General features: G+C 49.8%; 1 protein-coding gene across 5 annotated transcripts; it reads right to left on the bottom strand.

Moving 5' to 3' along the window:
• Positions 1 to 5,799: 5,799 nt before the first annotated feature.
• NCF4 (neutrophil cytosolic factor 4) lies at positions 5,800 to 20,789 on the bottom strand. Of its 5 annotated transcripts, none has more exons than XM_049884341.1 (12): positions 20,613 to 20,788; positions 18,196 to 18,706; positions 17,766 to 17,910; positions 16,119 to 16,203; positions 15,543 to 15,696; positions 14,539 to 14,609; positions 12,442 to 12,569; positions 11,237 to 11,294; positions 10,423 to 10,521; positions 8,196 to 8,326; positions 7,823 to 7,888; positions 5,800 to 6,192 (listed from the first exon to the last, which is right to left on the bottom strand). In XM_049884341.1, exons 2-12 carry the CDS (start codon positions 18,329 to 18,331, stop codon positions 5,997 to 5,999), a joined length of 1,269 nt encoding a protein of 422 aa, XP_049740298.1. In that variant the 5' UTR covers positions 18,332 to 18,706; positions 20,613 to 20,788; the 3' UTR covers positions 5,800 to 5,996. The 5 variants fall into 5 exon arrangements, 4 of the variants coding, with proteins under 4 accessions (XP_049740298.1, XP_049740299.1, XP_049740300.1 ...); XR_007517391.1 differs by having other exon boundaries at positions 6,071 to 6,192; positions 7,823 to 8,026; positions 20,613 to 20,789; XM_049884342.1 differs by lacking the exon at positions 18,196 to 18,706.
• Between the last annotated feature and the right edge of the window lie 3,271 nt (positions 20,790 to 24,060).

Here is a 24,060-nt window from a genome sequence, read left to right as displayed (position 1 = left end):
TATCCTTCCTGATGTTTTGAAGAATCCTGTATGATAATCTTTTGTTTTCCGCATCCGGTAATTCCAGGAATACATCTTCATACAGAAGAGTCCTTGTTTCTTTGTTTTGGGAGTTTGTTAGAGAAATCATGGTCTGCTTCTTTATGTAATTTGATATTGACTGTTGTCTCCGAGCCATCTATAAGTTATTGTATTAATTTATTTTATGTTTGCTCACTGTGTCCTAGCTTCTTGCTTTGTTTTGTTTTGATATACCCAAATAGGCTACTAGAGTGAGCTGACTTGATTATTGGAGCCTTTGAAGCACTAATGTCCTGTTACCAGTTGACTGGAGCTGTTACCAGGTATATGAGTCTAGGAGTCCATTCACTATTCTTGTATGGATTCAGCTCAGGTGTCCCAGTAGTCAGTCACCTAGTGTGTGGTAAAGGTTCTTACCTACGATCTTAGAGGAGCAGAGGTGATTGGTGTATGCACAGGTTTCAGGTGTCTGTGAGGAAGTCACACCCCTGTTCTCTAGGACACTCTGGTACATGGGCTCTGCAGCCGTACCATAGGCACCCAATGCTTTTAACGGTAAGGACTGGCAGGCACCACTTATCCTGGGACGCCTGTGGCAGGTGGCTAGGCTGCATGGGTGAAGCCTACAGTCCTCAGGCCTCTGCCAAGGGTAGGTGAGGGCCCTGTTTAATAGGAAGAGCAGTGTCAAACATCAAAAACATGCGTCTCCACCACACAGCTGAAACAGTTACAGTCAGACCTCAAACAGATTCACCCTTGCAATATAACAGCCAGATCCCATCTGCAGTAATGGGGCCACCTGGATCCATGCAGGGGTGAAAGACAAAGTTTGTGAACTGCTTGTGTCTGGACTGGAGCCGCTTCTGCTCTGAGTTTCCAGATTAGGGGAGTCGGCAGAGTATTTCCCCCTGTTTGTTAATTTGTTTCTTCTCCAAGGCCAGGGGAATAACTCAGAAAGTGCAGCAGGACCTATCTCAGGCCCAGGGAAGTCAACTGTTAATGAAGCTGACTAGGGCAGAGGGAGGAGGGATCAGATAGATAGGAGAGAGTTCTTTCAAAAGGAGGAGTGATTAGATCCACACAGTAAATTAGACAAAATCGCTTACCTTTTGCTGAGAGCGCCGTTTTGTCTCAGATTCCAGAGGCGTATGTAGATTGTGTGCACTGGCTCAGCCCCTGCCACAGTTGCGCCAGGAGGTCAGGCTGTGCCACCTCCCTTGCCTTTTTTGCTGAAGCAGCTGCACCCTAAACACCACCGCCAACCCTGCCGCAGTCATGCCAGGGACTCAGGGGTGTGCCACTTCACTTGCCTTCTTTCACTGAAGCAGCCGTGTCCCTAAACACTACCAGCAGCTCTGCCGCAGTGGTGCCAGGGAATCAGGGCTGAAGTGCTGTCACCAACTTGGCAACTCCTCACTGCTTCTGCACCATCTCTCCCTCCCCTTGTCACTCAGTCCAATTTCTTAACTTTGTCTTTGATGCTTAGGGTTCCTAGCTTGTCATATATATAATTGATTCACTTGTCTTTTTGAGTCTTTGTTGTAAGAGGGACCACCGAAGCGTCTGACTACTCCGCCATCTTGGCCCCACCTAAGGAATCTCTTGACTCTTTTTGATTGATTTCCTTTGTCATTATCCATTTTTATTTAAATACTATGGAACTTGTATGCTCTGATTCTATTCTTCCAATGACTTTCTTTGAAATTTTACCAGTGTATATTTAATGTGGCAAAGTCGAATGTTAAACATTTTTTAATGTTCCTTATGACTAGCATTAACAGCTCAGAATACCTTAGAACCACCTCTGCCAACATACATACTATTATTATCTGATGCCTTAATTCTGTCCTTTTCTAAAAACTCTATAAATTAGATGCTATAATTATTTTGTGCTGACAGTGTTTCTTTGAATTTATATCCATGTGTGTCAGTCAGTTTGATCTGAGAAGCAGAATCACTGGGAAAGATATCATGAGATTTGTTTTGAGGGTTTGATCTTCCTTAACTGTGTCATGTTTGTGTGATACTGTTGCATCTGGGCAGATAGTCAGGAATAGAAGATGGATATGAATTGAGGGAAGCAAGGACAAACAGGAACTGTGAAGACAGACTGAAACTACGTCAGGCTCTCATAACCTCCAAGCCTCCAATAGAAGTGACCTACAGGAGAATCTGGTACCCGTTGCCATGAAGCTAAACACACCCCTGACCCAGCAGCTACAGAAGCTGGAGGAGAATCCACAAGAGTTGCTGGGGCTGGAGACCTGACTACTGTTGCACACGAATGAGATGAGCCAGCAGATAAGCAACAATATGCATGAGTGGCAACAGTATCTCATATCCTGAACCAAAATAAATAAATAGTAAGTTGACTGCTGTTTCTCTTTTGCTCCTAAATAGAATTTTACAGATCTGTTTTAGGCAATTGCTTTTTAAATCAGTTATGAGAGAAAATAAAAAGAAACACATAATTGTGTTGTCTTTTATCATTACCTACATGTTGTTCTTGTGTGTTATCAAGTTGATTCCAACACATATTGACCATATAGGACAGAGTAGAACTGCCGCATAGGGTTTTCTGGGCTGTAATCTTTAAGGGAGCAGCTTTCCAGGTCTTTTCTCCCACAGAGTGGCTGGTGGGTTTGAACCACTGGCATTTTGGTTAGCAGCCAACCACTTAACCATTGTGCCACCAGGGCTCCTACATAATTACCTTTATTGAGATTTTTAAAATTTTTTTTGTGTGTAGAATTGGAATTAGTGTCTGGTGTAAATTTCTTTCATCCTGAAGAACTTCTTTCAGTATTTTTTGTAAGGCAAGTCTGCTTAGCAATGAATTCTCTCAGTTTTTGTTTATCTGAGTAGGTCTTTAATTTACCTTTATTTTTTAAAGATAGCTTTCTATGTATAGGATTGTTCGTTGACAGCTTTCTTCTTTTTTTTTTTTTAGTAATACTTTGAATATGTCATTTCACTGCCTTCTGGTCTCAACTGTTTCTGTTAAGAAGTCAGCTATTAATCTTATTCTGAGTCTCTTGTACATGATGAACCATTTTCCTCTTTCTGTTTTCAAGATTTTCTTTGACTTTCAACATTTTGATCACAATGTGTCTGAGTGTGAATCTCTTCATTTATTCTACTTGGAGCTTATTGAGATTTTGGATGTGTAGTTTGGTGTTTTTCATAACATTTGGGGAAGTTTCCAGCCATTATTCCTTCAAATATTTTTCTGTCATTTTCTCTTTCCTTTTTATGGTACTCCAGTTATGTATTATGTGAAGTCAAGGATTTCATTTTACTTGAATCCACAATCAACAGCCATGGAAGCAGCAGTTAAGAAATCAAAAGACACATTGCATTAAGCAAATCTTCTGCAAAAGACCTCTTTAAAGTATTGAAAAGCAAACCTGCCACCTTAAAGACTAGGGTGCATCTGACCCAAGCCATGATGTTTCCAATGGTCTCTTATGCATGTGAAAGCCGGATGATGAATAAGGAAGACCAAAGAAGAATTGATGCCTTTCAATTGTGATGTTGGAGAGTATTGAATATACCACGGACTGCCAAAACACTGAACAAATCTGTCTTGGAAGAAGTACAACCTGGATGCTCCTTAGAAGCAAGGATGGTGAGACTACGTCTCACATACGTTGGACATATTGTCAGGAAGAATCAGTCCCTGGAGAAGGACGTCATGCTTGGTAAAGTACAGCATCAGCAAAAAAGAGGAAGACCCTCAGTGAGATGGATTGACACAGTGGCTACAACAATGGGCTTAAGTATAGCAATGATTGTGAGGATGGTGTAGGACTAGGTAGTGTTTCATTCTTTGTACATAGGGTTGCTGGAAGTCAGAACCAACTTGATGGCATCTAAAAACAACAACAGCTATGTGTATGTCAGCATACTTAATGATGTCTGCATTTCTCTAAGACTCTGTTTTTCTTCATTCTTTTTTCTTCAGATTGCAAAATCTCTATTGACCTAGCTTCAAGTTTGTAGGTTCTTTCTTCAGCCAACTCAAATCTACAGTTGAGTCCCTCTAACGAATTTTTCATTTCATTCACTTCTGAGAGGGAGCAGTCTTGGGCATGCACACAGCCTTCCACGCCACGAGGATGAGTGTGATGCTATTTTTAAGCCTGAGGACTTTCTGGAAGTCCTCTCTGGGCCAGAGTAGTTCATTGTTCTGCCATTATTTTGTCAGAAGTTAGCTTAGGCCCCTTGATCCAGTAACATTTCTGCATTGCTGATGAATCTGTGTGTGGCTTAGGGAATGCTTTCGGTTCTGCTCCATGTTCTACTCTGATTGCTCCTGAGTGGGTGCAGCCTAGCACGCTCACAGTTTTCCAGACCCCCAAGGATGAGTGTGATCCCAGGAGGGTTATTTTTGGCTGTCTCTTTCCCTGGTTCTGTTAAATTTCTGGATAGCCTGCCCTTCCACTTGTTGCTACTAAGAGCATGGAGCTACCAGCCCCCTCTTAATTTCTGGCCACCAAGATCTCCACTAATTCATTGATTTGTTTTGTATAATACTCCTAGGCATGAACTTTTTCAGGCTCCATTCCAAAAAAAGCAAGTCCCCTCAGGCAAAGCTGTCCTTTGGTCTGTCTGTCCTCTGGGCAGAACTTCTATCTCACTGCACCATAGTTAGGTTCTTCTATGAGTGGGCTCTTGGGGGTGGCATCCCCAGATCTTCTCATCTTGCCCTTCCCAGTATGGAACCTCTCCCTACAGATGAGCCCAGTCAAAAGCAATTATTGACCTGTCACACTTGGGGCAGTGTATTCTTGACCTATTACACCTGGGGCAGAGCCTACTACTGGGAGCTAGACATGATTGCCTAGAATAGCATTTCCACAACACAGGACTGTGAAGGATAAGAGATACTGTCAACCTGGCCCCCTCCCCCAGCTTAAACCATTAGGCTAGACTAGGAGCTGAGGGGAGAGGGAGCCCCATCTTCTTGGCCACACCTACCCAGAGTAGAATGCTTAGAGTTTTCATCACATAGAGTTGGCAGTAGGGGATGGGAGCATGTTGGGGCTCAAATGCCACAGACGCTTACTCTTCATACTGAGATATAATAGATTTTCTTGAACAAATGTTTCTCCATCTGCTATATACCCATAGGATAGTTTCCAAAGACTTGAAATGGTTGTCTTTTTTTTTTAAATCATTTTTACCAGTTAAATGGCTGTTTTTCTGAGGAAAGGGTCCCCTACCGTCCTTATACCTTTGTCCTGGAAGTCCTACCTGTTTAAATTTTTATAAATGAGGAGAGGAGCTCTGGCTTATAAAAGAAGATCACATCATTCTGCTTCTCCCCCCTCCTGGATGGGACCAGGGTCCTCCCCACAACCCCCTACTTACAGGACAACCAATATGAAGACCCAAGTCTCCCCATCCCCTCCACAGAGCAGCAGAGATGGGAGGGCAGAGGAGAGGCTCAGATACTCATCACGCAGCGGGAGATTTGGCACTGGCATGACATCAGAGGGCACCTGGGAGTGAATTATTTCTGTGAGGGAGGTGGCTAATTCCAGGAAAAGGGGAGCAGGGGGAAGGAAAGGGAGCAAAAGGGAAGCAGGCAGCAGGGGCAGGGGTGCCATGTGGGTTTCTCCACATATGTGGATAGGGCAGGGGAATGGGATGGCTGGATTAGAGGCCCAAAGCCTGGAATCCCCTTGCATTTGTAAATGGACCCTGTTGATGCTCATTCAATGGTATCTTACTTCCGCTCCTCTCTTCCCTCAAAAGACACTGCTTTCCTCAGTCTTGCCCTTTGAGTTGAAATGGTTTATTGAATTCAGAGATTAAGTGTGAAAATAAAGTGCAAGAAAGAGAGCCAAGCCCAGTGGGGGCCATCAGATTTGGACTAGGACGTCTGTCCCCCACTCCCAGCCTTTTCTGGAGGTCCTAATCTCCTCTGAGGGCTGAAGGCTCTTCTCCAGCTGTCCCAGGGACACCTTCACTCAGGGGACAGTGTTGTAGACCCTGTAGTCATCCTTCTGGGTGACATGCAGCTTCCAGGGGAAGAGGCGCTTCTGGGAGGGGAGGCCTTGGGCCTGCCTCACCATGAGCGCCACATCCTCGTCCGACAGCAGCCGAACCAGATCTCCCTCTGTGTCCCGGTAATTCAGGGCAATATCCTCCCTCTGGAACTCCCGCCTGGGTGGGAAAGGTCAGGGAGACAAGGTTAATCAAAGGTAAAGAGGAGAAGCCAGAGGACTTGGGCCTAAGTGAGGGGGCAGAGAGAGTCCTAGGGCCTGACTTGGCAAGAGAAGTAGATTTGGCTGGGTCCCTACAGAGTGGAGCAGAATAAAGCCCCATGGGAGATACCTGTGTGCAGGTATTGAGGAAAATTCTTTTAAGGACTGTAACTGTCTAATGTGGGGTGCAGGAAGGTGGGTATTCTTATGTTGGCTAGAAAAAGTAAAAATCAATCTAACCTTCCTATAGGTAAGTTGGCAAAATGAATCAGAAGTCTAGCAGACTTAAAAATTCTTTGATCCCCAAATTCCACTTCTAGAACATTATCCTAAGGCAATAATCAGACAACTCACCAAATTTGTGAACAAAGATGGTCATCACAGCATTGTTTATAAAAAAAAAAAAGGAAAACCAAACCAGTTGCCCTTGAGTCGGCCCTGACGCATGGTGACCCTGTGTGTATCAGGGTAGAACTATGCTCCATAGGATTTTCAATTGCTGATTTTTAGGAAGTAGATTGCCAGGCCTTTCTTTCAAGATGCCTCTGAGTGGACTTGAACCTCCAGCCTTTTGATTAACAGCTGAGTGTGTTAACCATTTGTACCAGGCAGGGACCCCAGCATTGTTTAGAGTGGGAAAAAAAGAAAAGAAAGCTAACCTAAGTGGCCAACGAAAGGGGATGCCTGCCTTAGTTCCAGTACACTCACAGACTGGTACCTGGCAGCCAACTAGAGTAATATCTGTATGTGTCCATGGAAGAAATCAGAATGGACACCAAATAATAAGAGGGGTTAAAATATGGGGTGATCTCTCTTCTTCATACCTTTCTGTGATTTCTGACATCCTTTTTTTATAATGAATCCAAACCAAACCTGTTGCCATCAGGTCAATTCTGACTCACAGTGACCCTACAGGACAGAGTAAAACTGCCCCATAAGGTTTCCAAGGAGCGGCTGGTAGGTTCGAACTGCTGACCTTTTGGTTAGCAGCCAAGCTCTAACCATTGTGCCAAGTAGGTATTACTTTTATAGTAAGAAATGGAACAACACTACTTCCATTTTGTAATATAACTGTCCAATGATGAGCTGATCACGGGAGGTCGTGAGTTCCCTGCTGGCAGAGGGTCCAGGCCTAAAGTTTTCAGCTGGTGAGGCTTTGGCTCTGGCTGCAAATCTACGCCACAAACTGCGTGACTTAACTAAGTCCTTTTATCTCTTGTCAGCTCCACAGCTCACCTCTAACACAAATGATGAAACCTGCCCAGCAGGGCTGGAGTGTGGATAAAACAAATGCAAAACACCTAAACCAGAAAAACACAAACTTGTTGCTGTCAAGCTGGTTCTGACTCATGGCAACCCAGTTTGTGCTTGACTACCAACCTAAAAGTTGGTGGTTCAAACCCACCCAGTGGTGCTGTGGAAGAATGGCCTGGTGATCTGCTTTCTTGAAGAAAACCTTATGGACCAGTTCTACTCTGTAATGCATCGGGTCACCATGCAAATGTGACCTTAATAAATTGCATTTCTCTCTCTGTTGTCACCAGAGTATCTGACCCCTCCGGCCCTGCCCCCAGCCCTGCCCCCCTCACCTCATGAGCTCCAGCAGGTCTTTGAACAGTGGAGTGCTGCTGAGGTCTTCTTCCACCGCGATGTCCCTAAGGGGCAACAGGCAGGGCTGAGGGGGTGTCAGGTGTGAAGTAGAGGGTCGGGCTGGCCACACCACGCTGGGCCTTGACATCACATCTTGCTTTAGTATTATGGCTTATCTGGAGGACAGTGGGGGCCACTGCAGGCTTTCAAGCAGGGGAGGAACAAAATAAGAATCAGTTTGGGTTTCAGAGCTGACGTGGGGTGGTGGGAGCGGGGTGGGCAGGAAGAGTGGAGTGGAGTGATGGGGGATGGGCAGAGAGAGGGATGGGCAAGGAGGGGGGACCAGCGCCTCCCTCCCAGCAGGCCACAAACTTGATGGTGCTGATTGTGTCTTTGTAGTAGTAGCAACGGAGCCAGTTGGTGAGGTCGTCTTCCTCAGGGAAGTCCTTAAGGATCTTCACGAAGGACAGGGGGAAGATGCCCGTGGTTCCCCGGAGAGTGCCCTGAGGAAAAAGAGAAGGGACCACCCGCTGGCATGTGGCTGGGCAGCAGGGCCAGGCCTCTGAGTACCTGGCCCTTTGATAATGATGGTGAAAGGCAGACAGAGTCTGGGTCTCCGTATATAGAGGGAGGAGAAAAAGTGAGCAAGCTGACCAAGTTTCTTACCCCAAGAATTTCATTTCTGTTATAAAATTGGTCAGGACTTGAATTTGGCTAGAAACCTGCTTTCAACTCACTCATTCATTCTCACCCATTCATTTACTCATCCAACAAAGACTTTGTGAGAACCAGCCATGTGGCAGGCTCTGGGCACACAACAAAAGTAAAAGTCCTTGTCCTCTTGGGGTTTCCATATGGTGGAAGGAGACAGACAGTGCCAGGGAAACCCATGAACTGCACAGATGGAGTAGGTGTTGAGGAGGAAAACTGAACAGGGGAGAAGGAGAGTGAGGGGTGGGGGAGGACCTGCTGTTGGTTCCCACTTACTCATTCATTTCAGGGATACTGCAAGCACCTACTCTGGACCAAGGAGTCTGAAATCCACTTCTTCAGCCAACCTCTCTCCCTAGCTCCAGGCCAAGATCCAGCCCTGCTGGTGCTTTGGGCACATTTTCTCTTAATCCTTAAACCACCCTATGGGAGCCATACTATTTACTCCCAATTGTATAGATGTATAATCTGAGGCTCAAAGCGTTCCTCTCCCTGCTCCCTGCCCCTCTCCTTAACCAGCATACTGATACATAGCACTTTCCAGAAAGCAGGAAGGCAACAAACATTTCCTGTTTCTGAAGAATGGCCCAGAGATATCCCTCTGGTGGCTTTAAGAGCTTCTGAGTTCCTGAGACAGAGCTCCAGGACTGCGGTAAAATCAAAATTGCTTTAGATTGGCTAGACCAATGGTCCTTTCCTTCCCTCCAGTCCCTGTACACCAAGGACCTAACCCTTCTCCTGATGGCCCCAGGGCCCCTGGGTGCTGGCGCTGTCTGAGGAGGAGCACTGAGGAAAAGGAATCTTGTTAACAATAGGCCCTAATATGAGGCTCACAGCGGGCTAGAGCGTCCCAATCCCGGATCTCTTGTCTCCATTCACCGAGTCAGTGTGGGCAAAGCAATGACCCAGACAGGCCCTAGCTTTGGAGAGCTCCCAGTGGAGGGTCTCGTCTGTGTCCCCGAACGGGCCAGATGCCAGGCACCCAGCGCTCTCTATGGGTCAAGTCCTGCCCCTCCACCACCTCAGTTAACCTTTAGAGAAACCGGCTATGAAGAAACGGTCGGTGTTATCTCCGTTTACAGAAAAGGAAACCAGGGTTGCATGAATTTCCCAAGGTAGCAAAGCTCATTAAAAACAGAGCTAGGATATGACCCCAGACAGGCAGACTCCAGAACTCCTGCTCTTAATTACTATCTTTTATTGCTGCCTGCAGGGAGCCCTGGTGGTACAGTGGTTAGGCACTCAGACGCTAACCAAAAGGTCCTTAATTCGAACCCACCGGTCACTCTTCTGGAGAAAGATGTGGCATTCCGCTTCTTTGAAGATTACAGCCTTGGAGACCCTATGGGGCAGTTCTACTCTGTCCTGTAGGGTTGCTATGAGTCGGAATCGACTCGACGGCTACAGGGTATTGCTGCCTGCAAGGTACATAATGTTATCCCCACATTATAACAAGTGGTTCTCAATGGGGGACAAATGTCTGGAGACATACTTGATTCATAAAACTGAGGAGGGGGGTTACTCCTGGCATCTAGTGGGTTGAGACCAGGGATGATGCTAAACATCCTATAATACACCAGACAGCACCCCACAACAAAGAATTATCCAGCATTTTTTTTATGTATCAATAGTGCCAAGGCTGAGAAGTCATGTTACCGACCAAGGAAATTAAACTCAGTAGGTTAACTGACTGGCCCGTAGTGCCCTGTTTGTTGGAGTTAGAATTGAAGACAGGTGTGTCAGCTCTGGAATCTTCTACTCCTGCCACACACCTTTCCTCAGGTTCCCCACTCCCACCCCCATGCCCGTACCTCCAGGACTATCTCTTACCTGATCTTCCCTAACCCTCCTTGGCCCCTACCCCAACAGGCACCCAGATCCACGTCACCTCCAGCCAATCCTTGTTGATCCGACTGAGGAGGAAAATCACGTCTCCGGCTTTGAAATTCAGCTCCAGTTTGCTGTTCCCAGTGAAGTCAAACAGGGCCTAGGAGGAGGAGTAGGGTGAGGAGGGAGGGGGGAACAAGCCATTTTATAGACAAGGAAACTGAGGCTCAGCAAAGATGAGGGACTTATTGAAGCTCCCCACCCCCCGCCATTTGTTAGTGAAGGAGCTAGGATTTGAACCCAGGTCTCCCTGACACCAGAATGGTGCTCTTTCCAAGCCTGATGGGATGAGCCAGAGGGGAAAGGATGCGAACTCTCTAGGCCATGTGCCTTTCCTGCCTTCCCCTCCCCTACCCCTTCCAGCCTCCCTGGGGGCCTCTAGTGCTCGCATAGCCCCCAGCTCCTCTCTACCGGGGCACCGGCCACACTCATTTTGAACTGCCCCTTTGTAAGTCTGTGTCCCTGGGGACTGTGAACTCCTTGGAGACAGGTCCCTTGTCTGATTCATCTCTGAGGCTTCAGTCCCCACCACAGTGGGGCTGGCCCCGAGAAGGCCCATGAAAACTTGCCGCATGAATGGATGGATGGATGTCTTCTCTCTGCCTCTGTGTTTCTGTCATGTTCCCTCCACTAAACTGGGGTGGGGGTGGGGGCCCTCACTGGCAGAGGCTGAGTGCTAGTCCCTTACTTCCGCCACCCCCCGCATCATCCTAGGCACACAGCTGGGCCCAGCATGGAGGGGCTAATGGTTGACTGGTAGAGCAGAGACTGTGGTCAGGAGGTGGGAAGCCGGAGGCTTGGCCTGGGTGGGGTACCTCTGCTCGCGGGGCTGCCATGCCGTCAAAGCTGGGGCCTTGTGGGGAGACGCTCTTGCTGTAGAGAGAGAAGAGCGGCCTGTCAGCCCACTTGATTCTCTCAGGGCCTGGACCTCGGCTTCTGTGCCCAGAGGAGACCCTCACAAGGGAAAGAAAGGCAGGGGAGGGGAGACACTAGAAAACTCAGCCACAACTGCCCCTCTGGGCATGTCACACTAATCTCCACACAGCTCTCACAGCCACCGTGGAGACAGGAATTGTTATCCCTGCTTTATGGACGAGGAAGCAGAGACTCAGAAACGGGGTAGGAAGGAGGATACAAATTTGTTTTGTGCCTATAACTTGCCAAACCGTTCTGTTTGTTTTTCTGCTCTCCACAAACAACCTTCGAGGTCACTGTGATGACGGTGTCCTAGTTTTTCAGCTGAGCAAAACTGACCCTCGGGGTAGAGGTTGGCATGACTTGTTCAAGGCCCCACAGCTGCCCTGGCGTTCAGAGTTGCCTCTGCATTGAGGTGGAAGCCTGCCTGGCCTTGGACACCCTAGACTGCCAGGTCCAGGGGACGCCCACAAATGTCTCCTGGAGGAAGAGAGGGAGGGGCTGGAAGGGAGGTCAGGGTTGCGGGAACACTCTCCCTGCTTTTCCTGAAATTCTGAGCCGGGGAAACCTCGGTTTTTCAGTGTTCCCTGAATCAGCTTGCTTAAAGGAGGCAGGAAGGGAAGGGGGTTCTTTGGCGTAAGGGCGCACAGCGGCCCCTAGGGGTCAGCGTGATACAGCGGGAGCCACAGCCGCTCAGGGAACAAAAACAAAACAGGGGCTCTGCATTCGGGGAGAGTCTCAGGGAATGTTCGCGGATTGAGTGACTCCTCCCTCCTCTCCCTGCCCCCGCCTTCTCCAGGCACTCAGAGCCCCGAGGTCATTCCAGGAGTTGCTGTGGCACCAAACCCTCACTGGCCAATGTCCCAGCACCTGTCCTCCAGTCCTTAATGTCACACATCGAAACGTGCCCTCCCTTTGCCCCTCCAGGCTCTGCTCTTGATTTTCCAAGCTCACGCAATTAGCTAAACCATCTTGGATTGCTCAGGAATAGAACGGACCCACACTCCTTTCCTTCCAGGGTAAAGAGGTGCCTTTCCAACAGGGGCCTTGTTGCAAGGACGTGGCCCAGGGCTCAAGCGGAGTGAGGCCGGGTTGGCACACTTACACCTTCCGGGTGCGCGGGCGGAGCCGGCGGAGCGCCTGGGGCACCTGCTCGGAGTCGTAGGGTGACTGGTAAAAGAAGATCCGGACATCCTCGTCCATCAGCACCCAGACGGGCAGGCTGAGCAGGTTCTGCGTTTGGGAGAGGGGGTAGGGTGAAGGTGATCAGCAGAAAGATCTACACAGCCCAGCCCAGCTCGTGTTGGCCCCCTCTCCCTACCAAGGCATCGCAGGCCCCATAACACAAACAAGATGTGTATTTTTTTTTACTCTCGGCATGTCAAAGGTAACATTTCACAAGGTTTGTTCTTGGGCCCAAGGTCAGGAGGGGGACAACTGACTTGAGCAGTTCATTCAGAAAAGACATAAAGGTCTCCAGAAATAAACAGAATGTATAGCAGGTAGTGTGACCTAGCTAAGGGTGTACCAGGCACTAAGTGTCTCACATGCGTTACCTCGCCCATCTCACAAGGACCTGGTGAGTTAGGGTCAAAGAGGTGAAGGGACCTGCCCAAGGCCACACAGCTAGTGAGTAACAGAGTTAGTGGCACCCAGAGCCATCTGCTGTCGAAGCTTATGCCTTAACTCAAGATGAAACAACAATGGAATGAGGGTCCCCCAAACAACTCAAATTAATACCAGTTGGTGGTATTACAGCTTCCTGATACTTTATCTCACATCACAGTTGAAGAAACAGAGGTTCAGAGAGGGTGTGTCTTGCCCAGGGTAGCAGAGCTAGGAAGTGGTGGGGCTGGGACTTGAGCCCTAGTCTCCTCACTCTACTGCATTGGTTACTTGGGGACCAACACAGCCCCTCACCAGGGGACAGGCTAGATTTTCATCACTCTCACAGGCCTCGGCTAGGCACCCTTGTGTATTCTCCAACCTACAAATTGTATGCATCCCTAGGAGATGGGAACACAGAGGAAGGAGCAGTGAGGGTGGTCAGGAAACGCCTTCCACCAATCAGAGCCATCCAAGAAAGGGACAGTGTTCCTCAAGAGGTAGTGAGTGCCCCACCACAAGAGGCATGTAAGCTAAGCCTTTCAGAAGCTGGAGAGGAAAGCCCTCCTCACTGCCAAGCGGCATCCACATAGACAGCTGAAGGCTCCACCTCCTCTTTGGCACTTATGGCTGGAGAGCAAGGAGCTAGAGGTCTCTGTAGACTTGGCTATGATGTTGACTGGCTGGGTGATTTGAGGCAAGTTGCCCATCCTTTCTAGTTCTTGGGTCTCTCCCCTATGAAAGGGAACGAGTGTCTACAGACCTCTGGTCTCCCAGGAGTAAAGTTGGGATCTATTGAGAAAAGGATGGGAAAGTGTTTTGTAAACTGTGAGCCTGCTCCAGGAATGTGAGAGATCCTGGCCCCCGAGTAGGAGTGGGGTGGGGAGGGCCAGGAGGAGCACAGAGGAGATGGGAGGAGGGTGGATGCGGGATAGAGGAGGTGGCTGACCTGCTCTCCCCATTGGCTGCAGGGGTTCTGGGCTCTGAGCAGTGGTGGGCACTGAAGACAGGGAAGGATGCCCTGTGGACTCTAGCACTGGCAGTGTCTCCCCTCAAGGGGGTACTTTGACAGCTGCTTGCTCGGGGTCACCAAGCTAGTGAGTGCAAGAGCTGGGATTCAATCCCGGGAGCAGTGTGGCTCAGACGGCTATACCCTTAAGCCCCCTCTGAGCTGCCTCCTGCCGGTACAATAGTTCACCCAGCTCCCTCAGCCTGGTCTCTCCCAGGCTCTCCATTCTCAATTCCTGTGGATGGAGTTTCCTGGGCCTTCCCTGTCCTGCTGCCTCTGGGGATTCTCTGCAGGGGCTGGGTGCCTCTGGAGCCACAGCATCCAAAGCCCACCGCAGTGTTCCCAGGGGAGTCTGCTCTGTGCAGAGCTTGGCGGGGTGGCCTCACCAGGTCCTAGAAACTCTGCAGCATTGATGAAGACAGCCTTAAGGTCAGGGCCCCTCAGAACACATCCTGTTCCTCTCACCTGACCTTTATGGATTTGAAGGCAGGGAGCCCATTGGAGCCCCAGTTCCCAAAGCCATTCCCTGGAAATGGTGCCTCCTACCTCCCCACAGCCCACGCCCTCCCAGGTGCCCCCCCGTGATACCTTCATGTAAGCATTCAGGGCAGGTATCCGCATCTCGGCAATCTCCTGCTTCACACCCACGTAGACTTTGGCTGAGGAGAGGCAAAGGAAGAGCTGTTCTGGAAGCCAGGCTCAGGGACAGAGGCTGGCTTAGAGTAATAGAGATGGCCCTTCACCTGCAGCCCAAGGAAGGAGGAATGGACAGGTGTGAGCAAAACTAACCCCAAGGGCAGGAACAAGAACTGAAAGCCACGGGGATCAGCTTGGGTTTGCTTTGTGGGGAATGAAAGAATAGCAACCACATTCACTTGCTGAGAAAGAGAAGTAAGGGAGCCGGAGGTGGGGTTTGGAGCAGGAAGAAGAGAGGTTTGGGGAAGGGCGATTACCCATGCGTGTGCTGGGCCTGCACCCCCCGGGAGCCCATACCTCTATGGGATGTGGCAGGAGCTGAGAAGCCAGAGGTTGGGAACTGTCTGTAGTGCACGTCAGGACCTTGCTGGGGATGAGGCAAGGGAGCCAGGGAACTGTCTGGAAGCTGAGGTGCAATGCCCCACAGTGTCCTAGGGAACAGGGAGGGCCACAGGAGCCTGGTGGCAGCTAAGACTGCAAAGCTAGAGAGAGGGTCTTAGGAAAAAGGTAGGGAGTGGGGAGGGCTGGAAGATGGGTCGTCATGTTTAAAGTGGGAGACACAGAACTCCTGTCCCAAGAGAGCAAGGCCAAGTGCTGACAGGCTCCAAACTGTGGCCTTGGTGGGGGATGGCTGAAGCAGGGTGGCCATGAAGGTCATCAGAGTTGAGGAGGTTAAGGAGTGCCAGGCCAGAGTGCTAGAAGTGAAGATGACAGGGTAACCCACAGAGCTAGGGGCGGGGCAGCCTGTGTCCGTCAGAAGGGCCATGGACTAAACGAATGTGTTCACATGGGGCTAAAGAGAAGAACCCAACAGTGTCAGGAGGAGCTGGAAGGAGAGGCAGACACAGCTTTGTCCTGGGGGCAGCAAAAGCCAGCTCCACGGCTGGCCAGCCAACCTGGGAGGGTGGGGAGGCTGCAGGTGAAGGGGCTGGTCTTGTTCTCTGGCCCGAACCGCTCCTCCAGCTTGGTCTGCAAGGCATAGAACTGCCGGTAGCGGCGGTAGATGAGGTACTTGGCTCCCCCTTTCGTCTTCACCTCAATAACAAAGACCTAGAAAGGACAGAGACCAGAGGAACGGGCCTCAGAGGCCAGGGGCAAAAGACAGAGGGCAGAGGGTCAGAGGTCAGAAGGGTGTAGGTTCAGAGGTCATAGGGATGGAGCAGGCTTTCTCAGCCTCAGCACTATTGACATTTGGGGCTGAATAACTCTTTGTTGTGGGATGTTCTGTGCACTGTAGGGTGTCTAGTGGGATCCCTGGCCTCCCTCTACCCACTAGATGCTGGTAGCAAGTAGTGACAATCAAATATGTTTCCAGTCAAGTATCTCGCAGGGACAAAATTGCCCGAGTTGAGAACCACTGGGATACAGGTTAAGAAGTGAGAGTGTTGGATGCTCAGAGATCGGAGGGTGAAGGCTCAAAGGTCAGGATGGAGATTCAGAGGTCAGAGGGTGAAGCTCTAGGGGTCACTTACAAAGTGGCTGGTGAAGCCTCTCTTCTCTTCGATGTCGGCGATGTTGGCTGAGATGGGGATGTCATCAGGAAGCTGCTCAAAGTCACTGAGGGAGGCCGGAGGAAAAGCAATCCCCTTAGTACCCTGGTGTGTTCAGGGGGCTAACTGTGGGCAAGGCGGTGAGCAAAGCGACCTAGTGTCTGTCCTAGTGTCCTTGTTCAACATCCCTCCCCTGCCAGGCTGTCACTGGGGACACAAGATAAACAGAGCACAGCCCAGACCCTGAGAGTGGAGGGATTTGGAGACGGGGACCACACATCGATACCTGTGTCATCATCTAACACACTGCTTTGAGACTGCATGAGCCCCCCTCAGGCACAATGTAGCTGTCAGACACCTCCTAGGCCAGGCCCTGTTCTAGGCACTGGTCACAGGGGTAAACAAAGTCAGCACAGGTCCTGGATGGACAGAGAATGACTAGTTATGTTGTGTCATTGATTGCATTTCCAATAGACATACAACCAAATTGTGAGTGCTTTCTGACTTATAAGAACAGCAGGGTTTGGGGACTGTTTGGCTGTGGGGGTGGAATAAACAGCAGTATCTAGTGATAACCACATTTCTGACCAGGGTGGGTGAGAGGGGGTGGGGTTGGTAGGCTCAGTTTCAGGTGTGCTAATTTGAGAGGCCTCCTGGGCCCTCAGCTCTATGTCCTGCAGGAAACAGGTGTACAGCTCTGGAGCTCGGCGGGGCGTCTCGGCTGGAGTGGGAGAGGTAAGAGCTTGTGGCTGAAGGAGCCCTGGTGGCGCAGTGGTTAAATGCATGGCTGCTAACAGAGAGTCGGTGGTTCAAACCTACCAATCACTCCACTGAAGAAAAATGTTGCAGTCTGCTTCTGTAAAGATTACAGCCTTAGAAATCCTATGGGGCTGTTCTACTCTGTCCTCTAGGGTCACCATGAGTTGGAATCAGCTCAATGGTAATGGGTTATGGGTTGCTTGTGGCTGTGGTTAAGGCCCCCAAAGAAGAGAAGAGAAGTGTGCTAAGAGAGGCAGGCGGAGGAAGAGAAAACAGATGGCCAGGGAGACAGAGAAGGAACAGCTAGGGACGTGGAGTCCAGCCACTAATAGACAGATGAGGAAGCAAGAAGCAATTACGACTTCTCTGTGGCAATGATTGGGAAACTGGGCGGGGGCAGGACTGTCATGTCTGAGGCCTTCAACCATGTCACCCACTTCCAGCCCCAGGCCACACCACCCCACAGGACCAGGGTCCACCCAGGATGGCAGGCTGGGCCAGGCCTCAGGATGCTGCAACTGGTCAGTGACTCAGGATGACAGGGGACAGGCAGAGGAAACTCCCCACCATCCTCAGCAACCCCCCCCCACAACCTTCTCACTCACTTTTCATACATGCCCTGGTGATGACACCCTCAGAAGAAGCTCCCTCCCCCATTTCCTCCCCCTGAGGCCACGTGTTTCTCTGCAGCTTGTTGAGGGTGGGGAAGGAAGGAACAGGAGGGTAGATATGCCCTGATCAGGGAGGCTGCAGATTGGGTAATAACGGCAGCTAACATTTCCTCAGCGTATACTCTGCACCAGGCCCTCTTCTAAGACAGTGTCGTCTTTTTATGGATGATGGAACTGAGGCACAGAGGAGTTAACTAACCTGCCCAAGGAAGTCGGGATTTGAACCCAAGAAGAATGGCTCCACCATTTTGCTCTCATCACTGGTAGACTAGTTCTGAGGCTCCCTACAGCTTGCTGTATGAACCTGGATGAATTCCTGCCTTTCTCAGCCTCAGTTTCCCCATCTGAAATAATAACAATAATAGTAAACCTTACGTTGTTGTTAGGTGCGATTGAGTCGAATCCGACACATAGCGACCCTATCTACAGCAGAACGAAACACTGCCCAGTCCCATGCCATCCTCACAATCGTTGCTATGTTTGAGCCCATTGTTACAGCCACCGTGTCAATCCGTCTCCTCAAGAGTCTTCCTCTTTTTCACTGATGCTCTACTTTACCAAGCATTTTCCCTCTCCAGGAACTGGTCCCTCCTGATAACATGACCAAAGTATGCGAGAAAAAGTCTCACCATCTTTGCTTCTAAGGAGCTGTACTTCTTCCAAGACAGATTTATTTGTTTTTCTGGCAGTCCATGGTATATTCAATATTCTTCCCCAATACCGTAATTCAAAGGCATCAATTCTTCTTAGGTCTTCCTTATTCATTGTCCAGGTTTCAAGTGCATATGAGGCGATCAAAACCACTATGGCTTGGGGTCAGGTGCACCTTAGTCCTTAATGCAACATCTTTGCTTTTTAATACTTTAAAGAAGTCTTTTGCAACAGATGTGCCCAATGCAATACCTCATTTGATTTCTTAACTGCTGCTTCCGTGGGTGTTGATTGTAGATTCAAGTAAAATGTGAGCTTCGACAACTTCAATATTTTTTCTGTTTATCATGATGTTGCTCATTGGTCCAGTTGTGAGGATTTTTGTTTTCTTTATGTTGAGGTGTAATCCATACTGAAGGCTGTGGTCTTTGATCTTCATTGGTAAGTGCTTCAAGGCCTCTTTACTTTCAGCAAGCAAGATTGTGTCATCTGCATAACACAGGCGGTTAATGAGTCTTCCTGCAATCATGGTGCCTTGTTATTCTTCATATAGAAAAAAACAAACAAAAACCAAACCCATTGCTGTCAGTTGATTCTGACTCATAATGACCCTGAAGGACAGAGTAGAACTGCCCCATAGGGTTTTCAAGGAGCGCCTGGTGGATTCGAACTGCCAACCTTTTGGTTAGCAGCCGTAGCTCTTAACCACTACACCTCTTCATATAGTGTAGCCCTCAGATCTCCACGGAAGCAGGGGCTTTGTTCACTGCCGCATCCCCCGTGCCCAGGACAGTGCCAGCACGTAGTTGGTGCTCAGCAAAAGGCTGCCTGCCACCTTCATTAATGTTTCAGCAGCTTCTTTCTAGAGGGAAGAGTCCCCAGGTGGTGCAAACAATTGAAGTGCTCAGCTGCTGACCAAAACGTTGGAGGTTCAAGTTCACCCAGAGACACCTCAAAAGAAAGGTCAGATGATCTATTTCCAAAAAATTAGCCACTGAAAACTCTGTGGAGCACAGTTCTACTCAGACATACATGAGGTCACTACGAATCAAAGTCAACTCAATGGCAACTGTTTTTTTCCTCTGAGGGCAGTGTGAGAAAGGCCTGGCTGCCTGCTGGGGCTAGCTTGAGGCTGCTGCACCAGGGCGGGGGGTGGTGCCCCAAAGCTGACTGAAGGCCCCCCTGGGGTAGCCTCTCCCTTGAAGACTGACGTCAACACAGGGGCCCTACCAGGCGGGACGCTCCGGGTTTATTACACGCTCACTCGTTCCGTTCACGGAGTCTGCCCTTACAGCCCAGACTCCGGGAGGCTGGGGTCGGTAGGGCCCTCAGAGGGCAGCGAGTTCGGGTTTCCGTGGCACCTGGCACATAGGCTCTACTCAAAACATGCTTGTTGGAACTGAACTCACTAGCCCTGTGGCAGCGCCTTGTGTCTTTGGATGCCTCAGCCTTTAGAAATCCTGCCATGTAAACCTGGCTTCGAGTGGAACAAATCTCCAGCCCATTTCCAGATAAGGCATTTGAGGGGCAGCAAGGCCAAGTGACCTTCAGGATCTTGCTCCAGGGCTCCATGAAGGAGGGGAGGAGGGCAGCCTTTCCCCTCTGAGGGTCAAGGGTGGTCAAAAAAGGGACAGGGATTGGGGCTACTGAGAGGGAACATTCTTGGTGTCATCCCACTGACCCCTGATCCCCAAGAAGCAGGAAGTACCACAAACCCCAAACAGCTGCTGACTCTCGAAGGTTCCAGTTGCATGTCTGGCCTAGTCTCTAATGAAAACTTGTTGGGAAGAGAGGCTGGGATCTGGCTGATGACTTCACCTGGGCCCCCAGCACCACCCTCTGTGCCTCAGGAAGGCCATGCTCAATTCCAAGTATTTGCTTCTGTTGCCAGTAACATGAAGATTATACAGGGACAGGAAAAAAGCACAAGGGGGCAGAGTGTGATGGGCTGGGGATATCTAGGAAGGCTTCCTAGAGGAAGTGACATTTGAGCTAAACCCTGAATAAAGAGCAAGAACAAGCCACATTCCATGATTCTGTTCAGACAGAAGACAAGAAACCATTTCTGACCACAATGTAGACCCAGGAGCCAAGGTCCGGGACCCAGGACCTCTGAGTTCCTGTCCAGACTTGGCAGCCCACCCATTATGTGAACCTGGACAGATCACGCCCCCTCTCTGGACCTCAGTTTTCTCATCTGTGCCAAAGGGAGTTGAGCCACACCTCAAAGGTTCCTGAAAGCCAAGAGTGTGCACTTCTGAGTATTTGGGTTCTGACTCACCCTCAACCTTTCACCATCTCACGTTGATGAGGGACTGCAGGAGGGCCTGTCTGGGCCCCTTAAGTCTGCCAGGAACAGTGAGGCAGCCCCAGTAGGACAGCATCCAGCACTCACCTCTCAGCCCGCAGCTGCTGGGCTTGGGTCATGGTGATCGGGGTCCAGGGGTACAGGTGGCAGAGGGTCTCGTCCCCCAGGCCCAGACTGAGTTAGCCTCTCACTTCCTCCAGCCACCCTGCGGCTTTACCCGTGGTCCTGGGAGTCCCCAGAAGCTGCCTTTGGGAAGGCCCCACCCCCGTGTCTCTCAATTTGAGAAGGGGCTCCTCCTCCAGGCTCTGTTCTAGCCTGTGGCCAGCACTTCCTCTTACCCCACCTCCCAGCTGCACAACAATTGGGTAAGTGTCTCCCTTGGGAGCTGAGTTTGCAGGAGTCCACTGACTTTGGGGCTTTGGGGATTTTCTCGGTGCTACTTTCTTGGTGCCAGGGCTCGGTGGGGTATCAGAAAGCCCTACTCCATCAGAGATAGGGTCCCCATGTTGACTCAGCCACCAAGGGGCTCTGAGACCTTGGTGGGTCATTTCCCTTCCTCACCAAGCCCACCCTGCACCCCCTTACTGCCAAGCCTTCATGCAAGCTGTTCCTTAGGCCTGGAAGGCTGGCCTCCTCCTTGCCTGCCATCCCTCATGGCTCCATGCAAATGCAACCTCCTCAAGGAAGCCTCCCTGGCGCTTTGACAGTTAGTGCTCTGGGAGAGTTAGTGCTCACAGGCACCTCCGTCGTAGGAGAGTGTGGAGGCTGGATTTTACCATCTTACCCTTACACTGCTGGTGTAGTGGTTAAGTGCTGCTAACCAAAGGGTCGGCAGGTTCGAATCTGCCAGGTGCTCCTTGGAAACTCTGTGGGGCTAGTTCTACTCTGTACTATAGGGTCGCTATGAGTCGGAATCGACTCAAAGGTGCCGGGTTTGATTTTTTTTTTTTGGTTTTACCCTTACCCTACAGCAGTGGCCTATGCTTTCCTCATCCCTAGGTCCCCGTACCCAGCGCGGGCTCAGCACAGCCATCTTCTCTACTGGGCTGCCAACCAGAGTGAACTCACAGTACACACCTGATCACACCCCTCCTTGCTTTAAACCCTTCCACTGCTCCATCCTGCACTTAGGAGGAAATCCAGACCCCTCGCCCTGCCTGCCTCCCGAAGCCCCCAAGGTCCTATTGGCTTCCCCAGCCTCCTCACCTGTGTGCTCTCCTTCCCACACTTACCTCTTTTCTGTTTCTAGGAGGCTCTAAGATGCCTTCCCCTCAAGGCCTTCGCACACGTTGTTCCCTCTGCTGGAATGCTCTTCCCTGCCTCTCTCAAGGCTCGGCTTGGAACTCACTTCTTTGCAGAGGCCTTCTCGACCCCTCCCTGTTATATTCTCTCACAGATTCCTGTACTTTTACTTCAGAGCACGAATAACTATTATAATTTCGTATTTATTTGTGCATTTATATTTTCAATGGCTGCCCCTCCCTCCCCACCCCCCAGCTACTGCAGTGCCCGGCACGATGCAAGTACTCAACCGATATTTGATGAACGAAAAAATGCTTCCAGTTGGTGTTTCTGTGGCTCCTCCTAATATATGCAGCTGTTCGATTCCAAGGGGAGCTCCCCAAAGAGAAGTCCACAAGGAAGAGGGCACAGCCATACCCAGTCACCCCCAACAGGCCACACACACACTCTCACATCTTACACTTATACATGCGTACATATTCACACTCATCACACTCACAGGCTCACACGTTCACGCTCACTCAGACTCACATATACACACTTTGCAGAAGCAAACAGAAAGACAGCAGAGGAAGGACATGATGAGGAGGCAACCACACCTTCAAGTCCATGGGCGCTGAGACAATGGACCTTTCTGACAGGCTCACGCCTCATTAAGAACCCCCAGGACTGGGTCAAAGGTCTACAAGGAAGAGCCAGCTGGATGAAACCTAGAGCCAGGGGTCCCACCCTGATCTCTGACTTCCCAGAAATGGCACCAGGAACAGCAGCCATTCTCAGGATCCTTAGGCCTGCCTGGCTCTGAGGAGAATGGAGAGTGGCCACAGGATCAGGTCCTTCCTCAGAATCTTGTCCCTGCTCCGCTCAGCCACCCTAAAGGATCTTCTGCGCCAAATAGAGCTTGGGGTGGATCCAGGGTCCCGAGGATGGGACATGTTCTGGACGCAGCCCCAGAGCCCCGGCCTAGTGAGGATCTCCCTTCTTTTATCCAGCTGGGCCAAGGTCGCAGCTCTTCAGAGCCCGGGATCCTCTATGGGCTCTGTGGGAGGTAGGGACAGAGCATGGTGCAAGACAGAGGAGGGGACAAGCAAAGGGAACAATGGAGAGAGACCATCAACAGCTATTTATTGAGCAAGGCATTTGGGATACGGAGACACATCAAGAACAGAAGAGGGTGGTCAGAAGCTGACTTTCCCATCCTGCTCCCAACGTATCAAAATGCTGAAAGATACATGTTTAAATATTTTGAACATTCCGAGCCAAGTTCAAAAGTGAAAAAGTGTGATTTGCGGTTCTAAGAGAGTAGACAGGAACTCATATCAGTGAGAGGGACTAGAACCCACAGCTCATGGGGAAACCAAGGGTGGATATGAGTTGTAGGGGCTGAGATTTTAATGCCTATACTTAGGGACTAGGTCCAGGCTACGGGACCTGCTGTTAACAGGGAGTTAAATATGAGCTCTCGGTGTAAAGCCAGGTGTCAGAACTGATTAGAATAGAATTTCTGAGCTGCCAGCCTGGTGTTACTGCAGGAATTGAGGGGCTGTCCCAGACCATGGGTGGAGCAAGGGACATGCACACCCAATCAGAGCCTCGAACCTGAAATACGGACTGGTGTGAGACCCAGATATAAGCTACCCACGTGGTACAGAAATCCCAAGCTGAAGCATTACACAAAAGTAGTCTGGAGTCAGTGAGTCTACAGGCGGAACAACAAAATTGCCCCATGAGCTTATAAACCAAAACCGTAAAACATGTAAGGAACGCCTACACTATGAAAGGCAGCTTACAGATGCAATATGCTGGAGAATTCACACCTGAAGAACTAGAAATAATAGAGATGAGGAATCTAACCCGGTTGTTGGTATCTCCAGGCTCCTACTCCAGAGGATGAAAATGTAAAGGGCAATTAAAGGAGAGGGTTAAATGTGTTAGACATGGCAGGTATGTACCAAGAAGTGCAAGCACCTGGCCACACTTTCTCACAACAATTTAAGTGAGAAAGTGTGTTGCAGTACTGCCATGTGACTTTGTGGGCAGCGTATCATATGCGTATAATTGAAAACACATATTTGTATATATAAACATGTATCTAAACACATACAACTACATGTAGACAAGTGTGTTTTCATGATTTTGTCTATAAATGTGTATGCGATGTGCAGGGTTGTGACACTATAAAAGAATATATTTAGTGCTCTTACAAGTGAACACATAATGAGGTTAAGCACGAATACATTTACAACTCGTGAACTTGGGGATACGGACAAGCTGTATGTCCTCTTTGATCTTT

This window comes from Elephas maximus, chromosome 4, assembly GCF_024166365.1.
Source record: "Elephas maximus indicus isolate mEleMax1 chromosome 4, mEleMax1 primary haplotype, whole genome shotgun sequence".
Lineage (NCBI taxonomy): Eukaryota > Metazoa > Chordata > Mammalia > Proboscidea > Elephantidae > Elephas > Elephas maximus.
This window is presented reverse-complemented; position numbering and strand designations above follow the sequence as displayed.

Bases quoted from the DNA above. Each gene is read 5' to 3' on its own strand.
- NCF4 (XM_049884341.1), bottom strand. From the start codon at position 18,331: ATGAATAAGGAAGACCTAAGAAGAATTGATGCCTTTGAATTACGGTAT. The intron at 11,295-12,441 runs GTAAGTGTGCCA...CTCTCTCTACAG, and splicing joins CGCCCGCGCACCCGGAAGGT to CAAGAGCGTCTCCCCACAAG. The intron at 7,889-8,195 runs GTTTGTGGCCTG...GTTGCCCCTTAG, and splicing joins GACACAATCAGCACCATCAA to GGACATCGCGGTGGAAGAAG.